Source organism: Marmota monax, unplaced genomic scaffold (assembly GCF_021218885.2).
Source record: "Marmota monax isolate L192 unplaced genomic scaffold, Marmota_monax_Labrador192_F-V1.1 WCK01_AAM20220418_F8-fsc00011, whole genome shotgun sequence".
Classification (NCBI taxonomy): domain Eukaryota; kingdom Metazoa; phylum Chordata; class Mammalia; order Rodentia; family Sciuridae; genus Marmota; species Marmota monax.
The window spans coordinates 10,943,002-10,959,882 of record NW_026693082.1 but is presented as its reverse complement, the minus strand read 5'-3'; the positions used below and the strand labels follow the sequence as shown (position 1 = coordinate 10,959,882).

The 16,881-nt window shown below is 34.2% G+C and overlaps 1 protein-coding gene across 4 annotated transcripts in view; it reads left to right on the top strand.

The window, feature by feature from the left end:
- Spart (spartin) overlaps positions 1-16,881 on the top strand; it is a 61,223-nt gene that overhangs the window by 40,137 nt on the left and 4,205 nt on the right. For all 4 annotated transcript variants that reach the window (XM_058582539.1, XM_046454218.2, XM_046454219.2 and 1 more), the window contains exons 5-8: positions 576-699; positions 9,254-9,448; positions 10,479-10,637; positions 10,820-10,910. In XM_058582539.1, coding sequence (XP_058438522.1) covers positions 576-699; positions 9,254-9,448; positions 10,479-10,637; positions 10,820-10,910 — 569 coding nt within the window. The remainder of the gene's footprint in view (positions 1-575; positions 700-9,253; positions 9,449-10,478; positions 10,638-10,819; positions 10,911-16,881) is intronic.

Below are 16,881 nucleotides of genomic sequence, written 5' to 3'. Positions count from 1 at the left end.
TACCATATGTTCGTACTAATATGTAAGAATGAAATTTGTGTGAAGGAACCCAGAATCTGGTCAAAGAAAGAAAAAAATTAGTCAATTTAAATATTGTTTGATAAGTGGTGTTTTGGAGTTCTAATAGTATTTAGTTCTTTCCAGTGGAAACATTCACAAGAGCAGAACAATTTTCAGCTTCATAACAATTCTGGTATTATTATTTTTACTATTATTATTTTTGCCAGTGCTGGGGATTAAGCCCAGGCCATGGCACATGCTAGGAAAGTACTCTACCACTAAGTTACATTCCTAGCCTTTTTTATTCTGAGACATGGTCTCACTGATGTCATCCAGACTGGCCTTAAACTTGGAGTCCTCCTTCCTCAGACTCCTGAATAGCTACAATTACAGGTGTGCACCAAAACACTGTTCCATTATAGTATTCTATAATACTTTCAATAACTAGGCTGACTGGAGATATTTTTTACTAATTATATCTATCTAGTATTTGTTGGCTCAGTATTTTATAAAATAATAATTGTTCCCTCTACTACTTAGATAACTTTCACATTTTAAAATATTTTACTATTTAGACTAAAGATACTTCAAATGAAGAAATTAATCTGAGTCACATTGTACCCTGTGAGCCTGTTTCAGAAGAAAAAGCAAAAGAATTGCCTGAATGGAGTGAGAAAGTGGCTCAAAACATTTTATCAGGTATTGTGAATTTTTTCTCTTATGGCCTGAAACCTCTATAACCTACTGAAGGTATTGTTTATAAGGGAATATTTTGATTATAATTTGTATTTTGTTTTTAAATGACAAATTATAGAAATAATTAAAAGTAGAAGGAACTCCAGTGTCTTAGAACCACATATTGTCAAGTAAATATAAATTCTTCCTGACATATTATCTATTTTACTCTTGGGAAAACTGGGAGTAAAAAGCTTTAAAAATCCTCATACTCTCAAGTAGATTTGAATATAAAATTCCTTTCCCCTTTGAGATTTCTTCCCTTTCCTTGCCCATTCCCCCATTAGTGGTAGTCTAATGTTTGTGTTCTCTCCCCTCAACCTCTCCCCTCAGTTTATATGTTGAAATCCAAACCCCTAAAGTGATAGTATTTGGAGATGGTGCCTTTAGGAGGTTAATCATGAGGGACAAGCCTTCATAAATGAGATTAGTCCCTTATCAGAGAGACTCCAGAGAGCTGCCTTGCCCCATCCAGTATTCATGGGCACAAACTAAAAGGTATCATTTGGTGAACAAGGAAGTACGTCCCCATCAAACTCCAAATCTGTTGCCACTTTGATCATAAACTTCTCAGCCTCCAGAACCATAAGAAATAAATTTCTATTGTTTATAAGCCAGTAATTTGTGATATTTTGTTATAGCAGCACAACAGTCTAAAAGACACCCTCTAAAAAAAAATGAAAAGATATCCATCAATTTTGGAAGTATGTTACTTAGCCTTCTATTACTCTAATGAAATACCGAGGCAATTTTCTTTAGAAAGAGAAAGGTTTATTTAACCTAGAATTCTGTTGGTTCCAGTTCAAGATTGAGTGGTAAAAGCACAAGATGCATTTGTGGGGAGAATAGGATATACATGGTGGAGCAAGGAAACAGAAAAAGAGGAAGAGATTGGGGTTTCTTCATGAGCCAGCAAGCTAATAAAGGAGGAGATTGGGGTTCTATCATCTCCTTTGAGGGTACACCCCAATGACCTAAATAACCTTTCTCCCATAAGGCCCTACCTTCTAAAGGTCCATAGCACCTCCTAATAGCACCATTCTGGGGACCAAGCCTTTTAACACATGGATTTTGGGAGACACCATCTATATTCAAATTATAGCAAGAAGTAAAACAGTATTCCCTAATTACCACAGCAGTGCAAACACCAGAAGGTCTAAAGGTAATAACTCATCTATTTATGAAGCAGGCCTACTCTTTAGTTATAGTTACAAAAGGCTTCAGATCAATTATTCTGAAACCAGAGCTTTAATCGGTTTATATTTCACTTTGTTTTTTAATGTAGTGGCATTCTGATTTATACCTTTTACTTAAAAAAAAAACTGCCACTTTTCAATAAGGCAGATTAATGATAGAATAAATGGGTCTTTATTTATTTAAATGACTATCAATTCAGGATTCCGTCTCCATACAAAAGCAAAGGAAGTCTTCAACATAACCAACAAGCTAAAATAGAGAATTAGGAACTAATAAAATATTTTCCCATTGCTAAAGAACTGTGATTGAGATGAGAAGAAAAGATAAAACCCATAACTTTCAAATATAATTGCAATAGTTAATATTGACCCTTGAAGATATTTTTTTAAAGAAAATTTTAAAGAAAAACCTTCACTTTTATCACTGTGCTCCTAACTTTGCAGGCTGCCCAACATTAGGAGGTCAATATTCAGAAAACTTGCCTATCACCTTCACACATGTGGATAACTAGTTTCAAAGGTTATTTTATGAAGTTTTTTGAGTTTGTACTGCTGTAAGTTTCATATTGTTGTGTAAAAAAAAAAAATTAAACACATAAAACAACAGGTGTTAGTTTACCCATTTTGCAGCTGTAGTATAGGGGCCTGCAGCTGGGTGAACTAGTTGCTGGCATGCCCCAGTTTCGCCCAGAACAGAGGCCTGACAACCCACACTGTGCAATATGGAGTGTGCCTAAGTGACCAGGAGAAAATCAGATGTGGACAGGGGTTTACACAGAAGGAATACTGGTTGTGGAAACCCACCCAGCTCTCCCTGTCCCCATCCAGTCTGGCTGCTTCCCAGGACCAGTTAGGAAACTAACTGGGAATTTGCAAGAGTAGGAGAGGTTGAATTTGGAAACTGAACTGAGAGAGACCTGGTCCACACGTGACGAAGTAGACTAAACATTAATTCCTCCACCCCACAAGTTGAACCTAAGGGAGATCCATGGGGTGCAGTCTTCCAGCATGGACTGGCAGTTGGTGGGCCCTGGAGGTGCACTGATTTAAAATCTCCAGATCAAATGGCATTCAGCAAAGAACCTGGAGCCTACCTAAGCCTAAACCCTTCCTCCAGGAGTTCTGCTCATAAGATTACCTAACGCCATCAACCCCACCGTGAGGGTGGAGCAACTATCACTCTAGATGACCCCACCTAACACTACTGAGAAGGGAAGCTGAAAATCTTTTGAACTCCAACAGAAACAATTCTTTAACTTTTCATCAAGATTTTTTTTTTCTTTTCTCTGTTTAATTGTGACCTGAATGGTTCATGGACACTTACACATATCATATTTGGTTTTATTCCTCATTTTTGAAGCCAGTTAATCTTCATGGATCAGTATTTTGAAGATTAGGATATTTCATTAGTATGTTTCAGGGTTTTTTTTTTTTGTATTCTTATTTTTAAAAATTTTTACTTTATATGTTTTTTCTCTCACTTATGTTTCCCATGATTCTCTTTCTCTCTCCTTCTACTTACAGCCAATCTCTATTGATCTCTTTCACTCTTCCTTTTATTTTTTTTTTCTTCTGTCTTTTCTCTTCCCTCATAATATGCTACATCACTTGTATTCTATTTCTGTCCACCATTCAAAATCATAAACCCTTTTGCAAATTTATTGTTTTTACTGTAGGCAATAATTGATCATATCATTTCTGTTTATTGTGACAGTTAACTTTATATATGTCAGAGAAAGGACTGTTTTGTTTAAGGCTGTATATTGTTTGCATTGGTGGTGGTTGTTATTTAACGTCTCCCTTTATGACATACTGGAAACCTTCAGGGACACTATAAATCCACAGGTTAGAAACTGCTGTCTCAGATCCATACTTTTAGATGGATAGACACAAAAAACCATGTGAAAAAAACAGAGAACAGATAGCCCCAAATAAACCTATTTCCTTAGCAGAATCCACCACAGTAGAAAAAATGTCAGAGGAGTTTAGAATGTCCATTGTTAAAATCATCTGCAACATAAAGGATAATGGTAAGGGGTAAAATCAGAAAATACAGAAAGTGAAAGATCTATAAAGAGATAGAGATTCTGAAAAAAAAAATCAAGCAGAAATTCTCGAAATGAAGGAATCAATAAACCAAATTAAAAATTCAAAGCAAAGGATCACCAACAGACTAGCCCACTTGGAAGACAAGAGTTTCAGGTAATGATTTCAAAATACATGATCTTGAAAATGAAGTTGACTGTGGAGGAAACCATGAACAGAACTTCCAAGAAATATGAAATAACATGAAAAAAACAAATTTAAGATTTACTGGGATAGATGAAGGGTCAGAGATACAAACCAAAGGAATCTTTTCTGTGAAATAGTATCAGAAAATTTCCCAAACCTAAAGAATGAAGTGGAAAATTAAATACAGGTATCTAACAGGTCTCTAAATATATAAAATTACAACAAACCCACTCCAAGACACATTGTTATGAAAATGTCTAACATAGAATAAGAATAGAATTTTAAAGGCTGCCAGAGAAAAATGACAGGTCACATTTAGAGGGAAATAAATCCAGATCTCAGTTGATTTCTCAGCCCAGACCCTTAAAGATGGAGGTCTTAAAATAATATATATCAAGCTCTGAAAGAAAATGGATGCCAACCAAGAATACTATACCCAGCAAAATTAAGCTTCAGTATTGATAAAATAAAAATCTTCCATGATAAACAAAGGTTAAAAGAATTCACAGCTAGAAAGCTTGAACTAAAATATTTCATCAAAAAAATAAAAGTGAAAACCAGCAAAAGAAGAAATTACACTAGAAGAATAGTCCATCAAAAGAGAAACATTCAAATTAAAAATCAGAAATAAACCAAAATGATAGGGAATAAAAAATCATTTCTCAATAGTAACATTGAATGCAGACCTAAACTCTTCAATCAAAAGACATAAGCCAGCAGATTGGATTTAAAAACAAGACCCAGCAATATGCTGCCTCCCCAAGACTCACCTTATAGGCAAAGACCATCCACAGGATGGTAAAAGGATAGAAAAAAACATATCATTCACATGGATCTCATAAACAGGCAGGGGTTTCTATTCTTGTACCAGATAAAGTAGACTTCTAGCCAAAATTAATCAGAGAGACAAAGAAGGACTTTTATACTGCTTAAGGGAATCCTACATCAACAGTATGTAATGATCATAAATATTTATACCCTAAACACTGGAACATCTACGTACATCAGACAAACCCTTCTCAATTTCAAGAATCATAGACCACAATACAATACTGGGTAACTTTAACATGCCTCTGTCACCACTGGATAGATTCTCCAATCAAAAACTAAACAAAGAAGCTATAGAAAAAAAATACAATTGATTATTAGACTTAAAAGATATGTAGAATATTTCATGCATCAATGACTAAATAGACTTTCTTCTCAGCAGCACACATAGCAACTCTTAGCAAATACATAATATCTCAGGGTCTTTGCTGGAAACTCAAATGCTGGCTAGTCATTCGATGTTGGGGGCTGGAATCATCTAAAGGTTCCTTTATTCACACCTTTCTCATCTGAGTTGGAAAAGGTCATAGTATGGGGAGACCAGATGGTAGTGCCTACATGTGGACACTCATGGCTTGACTTTCTCACAACATGGTCATCTTAGGCTAGTGTGACTTACATGGTAACTCAGGCTTTCAAGTGTGAATTGTCCAGCAAATAGAAACTGTATTACATTATCTAATATATTCTGTGAAATTTCCAGCATTGCTTGGTTATAAGCAAGTTACATGCTTATATTCATCAAGATGTAGTATATAACATAGCTCACATCTCAGTTGGAAGAATGTCAAGGTCGTACTGAAAGAAAAACATTGGGGAGATACTGGTTTTTGGCAATCTTTAGAAAATACTACCAGTCACAAAGCCCTGTCTCTCCTAGGTTCTACACAGTGCTTCTACCAGAACAAGTAGAATATCCTTGAAGCTAGGTAATCTTGGGAAGAAGTCTCTTTAGAGGGGTGTGTGTGTGGGGGTGTTTTTTTTATTTGTTTGTTTTTAACAGCAGGGTCTTATTATAAGTGAGCAAAAACTGAATACTGGTAATACGTAAGCAGCCTTTGCTATTTGAGGCTTCATTCCATTTCTTCATTTTGTATTTCTTCATTCTATTAACTTCCTTTTCATTCTATGTCCTCAGGACTAGAGTTCCTAGTAATATCTGTCATAGTTGGTGTCAATAAAATCATTTAACTACCTAATCAGGATATATCTTTCTTTATGTGCTTTTTAATAGGAAGAATAAATAATAACTAGTGCACCAAATATACTTAAGTTATAAGTAAAAAAGAAAGGGACAGAAAATATTAAAGATTTACTCTAGGTAAAACTTCCTGATCTGTCATGAGACTGTTTCTACCTGACTCATGCAAATTCTATATAAAATAACAAGTAACCAGCTGTCTAAATTGAGCTCTTTCACCCTAGCCTATGGTTGGTTCCTATTCACTGTTAAAGGATGAATGAAAATTAGCAAACACTGGTCATAGGTTTTATGAATATGAAAAAAGAAAAAAGTTAAATAGCTGTATTTCAAATTTGCCTGTGTTGAATACTGGTGTAAAAAGGAAGCTGCCATATATTTTCAATGGAGTTCGGTCCAATAAGCTAATTTTGGAGGTTGGTGACAGTACTGTAATTTGAGTATACCGTTGAAGCAGTTTACATTAAACAGTTCTGAAAAATAAAATGTCCTTGGGATGCCATATTTTCATTATGCTTTTCAAGGATCTGATATAAATGAGAGAAGCAGAAGCTTTAAAGGTTGTAAGGTAGCAAAATAACATCAAGGCCATTTGAATGTACCTTCTTAATTCTCTAATCTCCCTCAATTCTGTAAGTAAAGATATGGAATCTAGGATTCTATAAACAGTTGACATGGAGTGTGGAAGTGTGGTCACTTTCTGCTTACACATTCTAATATATGTAGAGCCAGCTACTACAATGCAGTCACAGTTTCTGCACTCACAGTTTCTCCAAGGTAGGTGTTTTTTATTATCATCATGTGCCTCTGGACTCTCAGGAGAAATTTTCCTTTTTGGTTAGTTCAGTCTGACAAAGAATAGTCACAAAGAAGCTCTTCTATTCTTCAGTACATTATTTACAGGACTCCATTGGTCCAGTATAGTCATCTGGCTGTTAGGTCCACAGAGAACTTTTTCTAATAGAGGGGATACAAAATTAATGAAGCATAATCAAAGAGTAATCCTATATTCAAACAACTTATACTTTGATGGGGGTACATGGTGATTAAATGCTAAAATATTTGTAGATTTTTAGGGGACAAAAATCAAACAGGATAATAAAAAATTCATGTCATAAGATGAGAATTGCTGCCATTTCCTCCCCTCTGTTAGCCAAATATAGAATATCGAAAACTGAATTAAAAAGATCAGTGTTCTAAAAATCACATATTTTTTATAAAATTATTAAATACTCAGAAAATTCAGATCTGTATCGTCTTGGATTTCAGGTGGCCTTTTAGAAGGAGAGAAAGTTTGGTTTGGGGTTTCTATTTTTAATAACATGTTTAAGGAGTTTGGTAACTGTGGACTGCAGTGATTGGGTTTAAGTGAAATAATTCCGAGTTACCTGCCGACTTTTCATTTGTTGAGCATTCATTCATTATCTGCCATTTGTTGGCATTATTGAGTAGATAAAATTTAAACATGAATAGAATCAATCTATGTCTGGTACTACACATGCCATTTAAAAGTTCTAGATAGCTACCAATAAAGTTTTATGTTTATCTTCTATTGCTATGTCTACAATTTTAACATATTTACCTGTGTTATGCTATTGCCTGATAATATATTGCTTATTTTCAGCTAGTATTTTGCTTTATTAGTCCTATGATCTTTCATTTATCTTATTTCCATTTATTTTCCTCAGTCGCCAGTAGACTGTATCCCTCCCCCTTTTTTACAAAGTTTAATTTGGGGGTTATAATCTCCTTTGTTCCATTATCAGTCTCTTCACGTTCAACCAGTTTTTCATTTCTTCAGATTTTTCAACCTACAAGTTAGTAACTCTAAAATCTTTTTTTTTTTTTTTTTTTTTTTTTGTGAAGGACATGTTCAAGCCTTTTATTGTTATGGGAACCTGTTTACCTAGGTTTATGACTTGGGCTTCCCTCAGAATTAATTATTGGGCATGACTGGGGTAGGATTAGAGATGGAGGGTAGGGTATTGACTGAATTAGGAGGAGAAACAAAAAAATTTAATCAGTTATTACTTGCCACTTTTTCTAACTTTAAAAAAAAATTTTTTAGGTATGATTTTCACGTGATCACTGGATGCTTACTCATGGACTGGAGTAATCATGTAAAAGTAGGTCATAGACCTTGACATAATATCCTAAAGTATTTTATATGGATAGCTTTAAAAGTTCAATGTTTTGGGGTTGGCCAAAAAGGAGATTGTTTAAATTTTAAGCTCTCTATAGAGGAATGAAATACTCTTAACTTCTTGCTTCTGTCACTCTACCTTTTCTTGGAAGTTGCCAGTGGCTGAGGACTTTTTCTTTTCACCAAAGATGACCCTGGCATTCCATTTTTTTCCCTCTGCTTTTTGATCGAAGGAAACAGCTAGGGACCATAGTAATGGGAAATGACAAATCCTCTAGGCGTTTCATCTTTCAAATTTCCTCTTCTCTTGCAGTCTTTCACGTTAAGTTTTTGTCAGATTTAACAATCTAAAAGGTCCTGAGATCTAGGAGTTGGGTTTAGGATACACTGACCTTTAGCTTTAAAGTAAGCAAGAATTTATGTGGTATTTGAAAGACATCCTTTGTGTTTGCATTGTTCGTGTCTTTCTCCCTCAGGATTTCATGGGAGAAAAATGGTAACTGGACCAAGGCAAAAAGAACAAGAATATCTGGGTCCTCCTGCCAAATACTATCTTAATAGCACCAAAACTCAAAATTAGTGTCTAACAATAGTAAACTGTGGTAAGTAACATATGGAGATAACTACAAGTTGTAGTACCAGCATACAGTAACGCAGAATTCTGTCATGGTGAAATGTTAAACCTAAGTATTGAAAGATAAGTTTAGTTTGAAATAAGATGTGTAATCAAGGCAAAAAAATTGTAGGTACAGATTTAGCTTGAAAATTTATGGCATTGTATTTGTGGGACCTAAACTCCTTTTATGTTTTTCTTGTTAATATTACTTATTAATATATTATATATATATATATATATATATATATATATATATATTTATAACCTTAATGCTATACAATTAATAATTTTCCTTTAAATAGGTGCTTCCTGGGTGAGTTGGGGTTTAGTCAAAGGTGCTGAATTTACTGGTAAAGCAATCCAGAAAGGTGCCTCTAAACTCCGAGAACGAATTCAACCAGAAGAAAAACCAGTGGAAGTTAGTCCAGCTGTCACCAAGGGACTTTATATAGCAAAGCAGGCTACAGGAGGAGCAGCGAAAGTCAGCCAGTTCCTAGGTAAATTAATTCTAGATAACTTTGCTTCTTTTTAGTAAATTAAAAATAATCTCTTAACCCACAGTTAATCTAAATATTCATTTAGATGTTTTAATCTCAGAATTAGAATGCAGCAATTTCACCTTGCTATTCATGGTGAGACCTGTAGACCTTCAACATCAGCCTATCTGGGAGCCTAGAAATGCAGAATTTTAGGTACCATACACACTTTACTCATTCAGAATCTTCATTTTATAAGATCCCTAGATGATTGGTTTTTGCATATTAACATCTGAGAAACTGGTAAAAGGGTAGTTTTGATGTATTGAGAAGGAGAGTATATGTTATCTTGGAAAGGAGATCCAAATGTATTTATTATTTATTCTTTGAGCTTCTATCTAAGGAATATGACACATTGTTTAGTGGATCACAGCTCAGTAGTTGAGGGTCAAGAAAAAAGATATATTGTTTATGAGATGTTGACTTAATGATTCTGGTGCTAGTCTTGCAAAGCTATATTCTTCTTCCTTTATCCTTTGAGAATCACAGTACTAAAATTTGATGTTGTGAGAAGGTCACATTCTTAATATGGATTACCATTAAATTAGTGAGATTATCTTCTTTGATATTTGGATACTAAATAGTATTCTTTGAATCACATTTTGGGTTGTTTACTTTTGTAGACTTAAATACCTTATTATTTCTTGAAATATTTGGTGCTAGAGAGAAAGAGTATAAATATGCTTTGCTGAAAAACTAAAGGTACATCCAGTTTTGTATTGCAAAAGTCAGATAGAAAAGGTGGATGATTTTCTTTTAAGCACAGTGCCAAAAAGAACATGTATAGCCATGTATGTATGGTAAGGTTACCAGTAGTAGATAAAAAGCACACTTTAAGCTAAATAATAGCCTTTGTTTGAAAACTAGCCAACCTAGCTTCTCATTTTCAAGTAGAAATGGTAGCATTATGTAATAAAGCTAAATGATTGTGGTAAAATCAAGGGAGAACAGGTTTTCTAAATACTTTTTTTTTTTTTAATGGTCATATTAGTTGATGGAGTTTGCACTGTAGCAACTTGTGTTGGAAAAGAACTGGCTCCACATGTTAAGAAGCATGGAAGCAAACTTGTTCCAGAATCTCTTAAAAGAGACAAAGATGGGAAGTCTACCCTGGATGGAGCTATGGTTGTTGCAGCAAGTAGCGTTCAAGGTAATAAAAAGGCCCAGAATGTTACACTGTGTTAGTTTGGTAGGGTTCAAACCTGGGCCTTTTGTATGATAGACAAATTCTCTTAACACTGACTGAGCTACATCCCCAGCCCTCAGCAATTTTAATTGGGAAGCTCTGTTTGCTTTGAGTTGAGATTTACTTACTTTTGAATACATTTACAGGATTTTCAACTGTCTGGCAGGGATTGGAATGTGCAGCTAGATGCATTGTTAACAATGTTTCAGCAGAAACTGTACAAACTGTCAGATACAAGTAAGTTGAATTTTATCACTTTAATGACTAAATCTTTTGTATAATTTGTTAAAATCCAGGATGATAAAGATGATTATATAATTATTATTTTTAAATATCTGGTAAAACATTTTTTTCACTGTTTCTCAAATAGGGAGAAGAGTAGTATTTTTAACATAACAATAGAATTCCTGTGACTTTGCTTCATGTTACTAATTATAACAAATGTTTACCATTAGTGCAAAGACTAGGCTTAATTGTTTTTTACCAAAGCTTGCATTTTTTAATACTATTAATGACTTCATTTTGATGGTGATGTTTGTTTGAAAGGAATCAATTGAACTATAGTACCCCTTATTAATGTTAGCCTACTGTTGTACAAGACAAATTTATGACACATCTTGACTCTAGAACCACTGTACATTTGTATTAAAAAGCACAGATGGTATGTCTTCTATTTCATATATTAAGAAATGAACAAACAAATGGTTTGTACATATCTATTTGGTAAGTGGTGTTAAGATTTCTTTCTAGTTTGGCTTTTGAGATCTCTGAGTAGTGTGTATAAATTCTAGTCCTGCCCTTCTAGGGCTTCAGGGTAGGTAATCATGGGTTTTTATAATGCAGCTTTTAGTATTACTTCTTTATCCTGGCAGATGACCCAGTGCCTAAGTTTCCAACCTCTGACCACGTGGTGTCCCTCTCACAGGAACCTTGTTTATGCTGGCAGACATTCTTGTGTCTCTTGTCAGACCTGTATCTAGTTTATTCCTACTGAGATATTCACTAAGAGTCCATTAACTGGAAGGAGAGTTAGGTTTGGTTGCATTGGTCATGTGAGACACAGAGGAGGTAGTACAACAAAACAGAAAATAATAAAAGCATGATGTTACAAATCCACAGGAAAAGAGGTGTTCCCACAAGAGCTGTCAGGAAGTCTGGAGACAGCAGGGTTACTCAACCAGTGTGTCAGGAAAGAGAAAGAGAACAGATTTGTGAAAAAGAGGGGAGGAAAGAGGATCTGCGACATTGTGACTTTAGGATCATGGACATTATCCTTTTAGCTAGGAATTGTGGATTAGCTAGTTTAAAGAAAATGTGTAAGAAAAGAATTTATTCACATGAGTCTGGTGTGGGCTGTTAGGTTTTATCATGGTCAGCAACTGTGCAGTGTGCGGGACTTTTGAGTCAGCGAGATGAGGAACAAGAGGACTATACCACAACACAGGGGAAATTTTAACTAGGTCAAAAGACCTAGGATACCCCAGATTTCAAACAGCTTATGTGAGACCTAAAAAATAGATGTTGTGGCAGCAACTATATTTAGTTTATGACAGATGGTATTAAAGGTGAGATTTAAAACAAGATCTGCTTTTATCTCTTTTTCTTTCTAATTATACTGCCTTTATAGTAAGCACTAGAGGAATCAAGATCTAAAAACTATATCTAGTATGAAGGAGATGACTTGCTTTCTTAGCTTTGAATTAGTTCAGATTTTATGACATAGTTACAAAAGAAAAAACATTAATAATGTTCACTATTCTTGGTCATTTATGTTAATTATTCATTGGCAGTATTGGCATTCATATTTACATATTAGGCACTGTCTGTGTTCATTGCTTTTCATATGTGTATTTTAATATTTTTATTCTACAGATGAGGAAATCAAAGCATAGAGTTAAATACCTAGTTAAAGATTTCAGCCCTAGTAAATTGTAGGGCTAGGATATAAACCAAGTGTTATCATCAGAACTTTTGCTCTGCAGTGCAGAGAATAGTGCTGGGGCACCATGACCTTGTGTTGTGAAAGTTTAGTACCTAGAGTTTTTGTAGCATTACCTAATGATTTTAGAGTCCCTTTGGTTTAGGAGATACCAAACTTAATTTCCATCCTAAATTGGTTTGATCTGCTCGATTTGGATTTGGTGCATGCATAGCTTTGAATCAAAGCAACATGGCACAACATATTGTAGTGTCAGTTTTACCAAGAGTTGAAAAAGAAAATATAGAGTATATCTGAAATTCTTTTGATGGAAATGTAAAAACTCACCTTCCAGTTCACCTCTTCTTCTCACACTGACCTCTAATATTACTAATTTTTTATGCCCTTGAATTTATTTTGATTAGTCATTCAGAATTAGAAAGTTTCTTTTATAAGCAAGAGCAAGAGTAAGTCAGAAGTGCCTTTTAGGCCAAAAGTCAGTTATATTTAGATTATCATTTATTAGCATAATTAGATAGTTATATTAGAAGGTGAAAGTGCTTGTTGGGTTTTTCCAAGTTTGATAGTCTGTTAACTAGGTTTTGATATAGAGTTTATATTTCTGATCTTAGTAATATGATAAACAGAATATTTTAACAGTGGTTCTAAATTAATTTCTGTGATAGTATATATTGGAATTCTTTTTATCCTTTCCTTCATTTGGATGAAAAAAAGGTGAGAATGTAGTTAAGTAGCTTTGTATTTGCAACTGTAGGGATGATTTTCAGTTATCATAGTAATTTATTTTCAAATCCTCTTAGAAAGGATGAGAGAGGCAGTGGAGAATAAAGGATTTTGTCCAGGTAATCTTATTTTCTTTCTTTTTTGGGGTGGAGAGTACCAGGGATTGAACTCAGGGGCACTCAACCATTGAGCCACATCCCCAGCCCTATTTTGTATTTAGAGTTAGTCTCACCAAATTGCTTAGTCCCTTGCTGATGTGCTGAGGCTGACTATGAACTCATGATTCTCCTATCTCAGCCTCCCTAGCCACTGGGATTATAGGCATGTGCCACCACACCCAGATATCCGTTTTTCTCACTGATGGAAATAATATTCAGCCAGTAATAACTTGGTGAAAGAATTGAAGACATGGAAGATCTAGTTGTTCTGTCTTTTAATTGAGTTCTCAGTTATTTACATAAATTTGTACTTTTTTACTACCTTATTTGTTTACATTTATTATAGTATCAAAAAGCAGAGGAGCATTTGTGTTGTGTTATATTCTAATTCAACCGAGGAAAGTAAACCAAAGTAAATGTATATTGTTATTTTAGTGATAAAATGTTACTCTCTCAAGTAATTTCTTTTAAATCTACTGTTATATGCATTATGCCTGGAAGAAAAACAAATACATAAAATCCATTATCTGATTTCTGGTGATATAAGCCTATATAGAGGGTTAGCTAGCTACATTCTTAACATTTTTTAGGTAAAAGTATAGCACTATTAAGACTATTTTTGTCAGTTACATTAGTAGTTTTGTCTACTATAGGAACAATGAAAATAAGTAACTTTAAATCTGCTATACTAAATTGCACTATAGTACCTATTAATCATCACTCTTCTTCATAGTTTCTAGATTTCACTATTGAGCTTCTTTAGTTCCACCTTAAATTGTTTAAGGAGAATAATATAATTCCAGTAGGTTAGACTATTTTTATTTTCCCCTAACAATATTTTTATATTGAAATGTTTGTTTTTGAAAAATAAGCATAATAATAAATATTTTCCTGCAAGAAATTTACTGTTGTATGACACAGTATTTTATTGGTTTGTTTATAATGAAATTTAATTAAAAGATCCCTTAAAATTTGCATGGGGTGAAGGGGTAACTCCAGTGGCAGTTGTCATTAGTACTTGAAACCAGTTCTCTATGACATATACTCAGGAGTTACATATACAGAATCTTCTTTTTCCATGTGGTACCTGTACTGATATCTAAACACTGTCATTGTGTCCTTTACCTGTTTTTTTTCTTGTTTTCTATGTAATCTTAGTTTCTTTAACAATTGTATATATAAGGGAAAAATAGAAGTTTATCAGTATTATTTCCAAGATGTGGCATACAGAATTGAATCTAATATTCCAGCTCTATTGTGATCACATCAAATATAGTGGGATTTGCTTCCCTTATCTTGTTCATATTTTTCACTTGATAAAATAATGGCACACAAGTCAGAGTATGTTTTTTTGGTATCTTGTCTTTGGACATTTGCTACTTGTACCTAAAATTTAGAGTTTTCATCTATACTGTTAATTTTATTTTGTTGATTTTGACCCATCATTTAAGTCAGTTCTTCATTTTAGCTTTTGCTTTTGGTATGTGATGTTAGCCAGCCTTCTAGTTTGGGTTTTCAGTTTATTTGAAAGATAGTGACTTTTTCATGTATCTTTTTTCCTGAAATTTTCATGGATAACTTTTAATCACACGCTTGTTTACCTCTCCTGATTGATCTTGTTTTAGTATTTAATGTTTGTTAAGAATGATGAGTTAGTGTGCAAATCTAACAGTATTCTCATATAGCCCATCTTTCCATTTGGTCTTATCAGACTGTTTCTCAGGATTGTTTTCTTCCACATCTATCTTTTACATATTGGTCCTCATTAAAGTTTTTCTTTTTTCTGTCTTCTTTTACTTTTCATGGATAATCTTATCCACACTTGTTGGTACAATTATGACCTGTATACCAACAACTCTCAAACCTGTGTTTTTTGTTAACTTATGTCTTAATCTTTAGACTCAAACATCCAAATTACATTGCTACAGATTTTTCTGTTTTTTTTTTTTTTTTTTATTCATCCCTTGCTCTCAAACCTTACTGCCTTAGAATAGACCTTCATCATTTCCTATCCAGCCCACAGCTTATTTCCTAACTGGTTCCTTTACTTCCAGTTGTGTATACTCTTCAAATTCAGAATGTAAGCAGAGTTAGAGGAATCTTTCTAAAACATAAGTTGGATCATTCCATTTCCATTAGTAAATTTTTTATCATTTTCCACCAATTTCAAGATAAAATTTAAACTCTTAGCTTCACCTACAATTCCTTCATAAATAGCCATAAGTTATCTACCTTTGATGACTAGGTTAAAAAAAAAAACTATTAATGCTTCAAATATTTCAGGGTAATATATCTGAGGATAATTTTGAAGATGGCATATGAATTGATTTACATGGAAATTTTATTTGAAAGTTGTAATTGAAATGTTACAATAATTAGTAAAATCTAAAATCACTGGCAATATGCTGTATGTGTCAATATGACTGAACACGGGGCTGGGGATGTGGCTCAGGTGGTAGCGTGCTTGCCTGGCATGCGTGCGGCCCGGGTTCGATCCTCAGCACTACATATAAACAAAAATGTTGTGTCCGCCGAAAACTAAAAAATAAATATTAAAAAAAATATGACTGAACACATTAGGAAAATTTCTGAAAAGTCTGATTCATATATGCCGCAGTCTGGCTGGGCACAAAATAACCGAGCCGCCACACAGCCTTGTAGGTTCAAAACAGGAACTCCTTTATTCTCTGCACTCCCGAGGATGCCACGCGCACCGGCCCTCTCCTGGGACACACCACACACCAACCCGAAATCCCTCCTCCGGAAATCCCCTCTCCTCTCCAGAACTCCAAAGTAGCAGGCCTAGGCAGACAGCAGGGATCTAATATACAATTGAATACACAGCTTAACATAACCATCATCATCTCAATGGCTTGCTGGCATCACCTCTCAACCACTTGTTCTGGCAAAAATGCCATGCGTTATCCCCACTGGGCTGTGGCCCTCAACACATAAATTCCTTTGATTTATTTAGAACATATTTCATATTCACTTTGTATTCTTCATTTGGTAATGTTAGTATATAAAATCTAACATAATAATTTATCAAAAAGAGATCAAGAATAAGCTTTATATTCTTGCCAGATATATGTTTCCTATGAGTTCTTAGCAGTGTAGTTTGAATATGAGTAAAAAATGTACTGAGAAGTTAATTATGAAGAGAAGAATAGACACTTTTATGAAAACTGGTTGTAAGTCTTTGGGAAGCAGATGAGGAAGAGGTGAGCATATATTTAAAAATAAAACTGAAAGGTCTCTTAAAACGTATTTAGTACTACTTTAGAATTTTCAAAGTGCTTTCATATATACATCATTTTTATGAGATAAAGAAGTTGAGAAGCAAAGAGATTGGGACTGGACCACGGTCATATGGCTAGTTATTTGCACA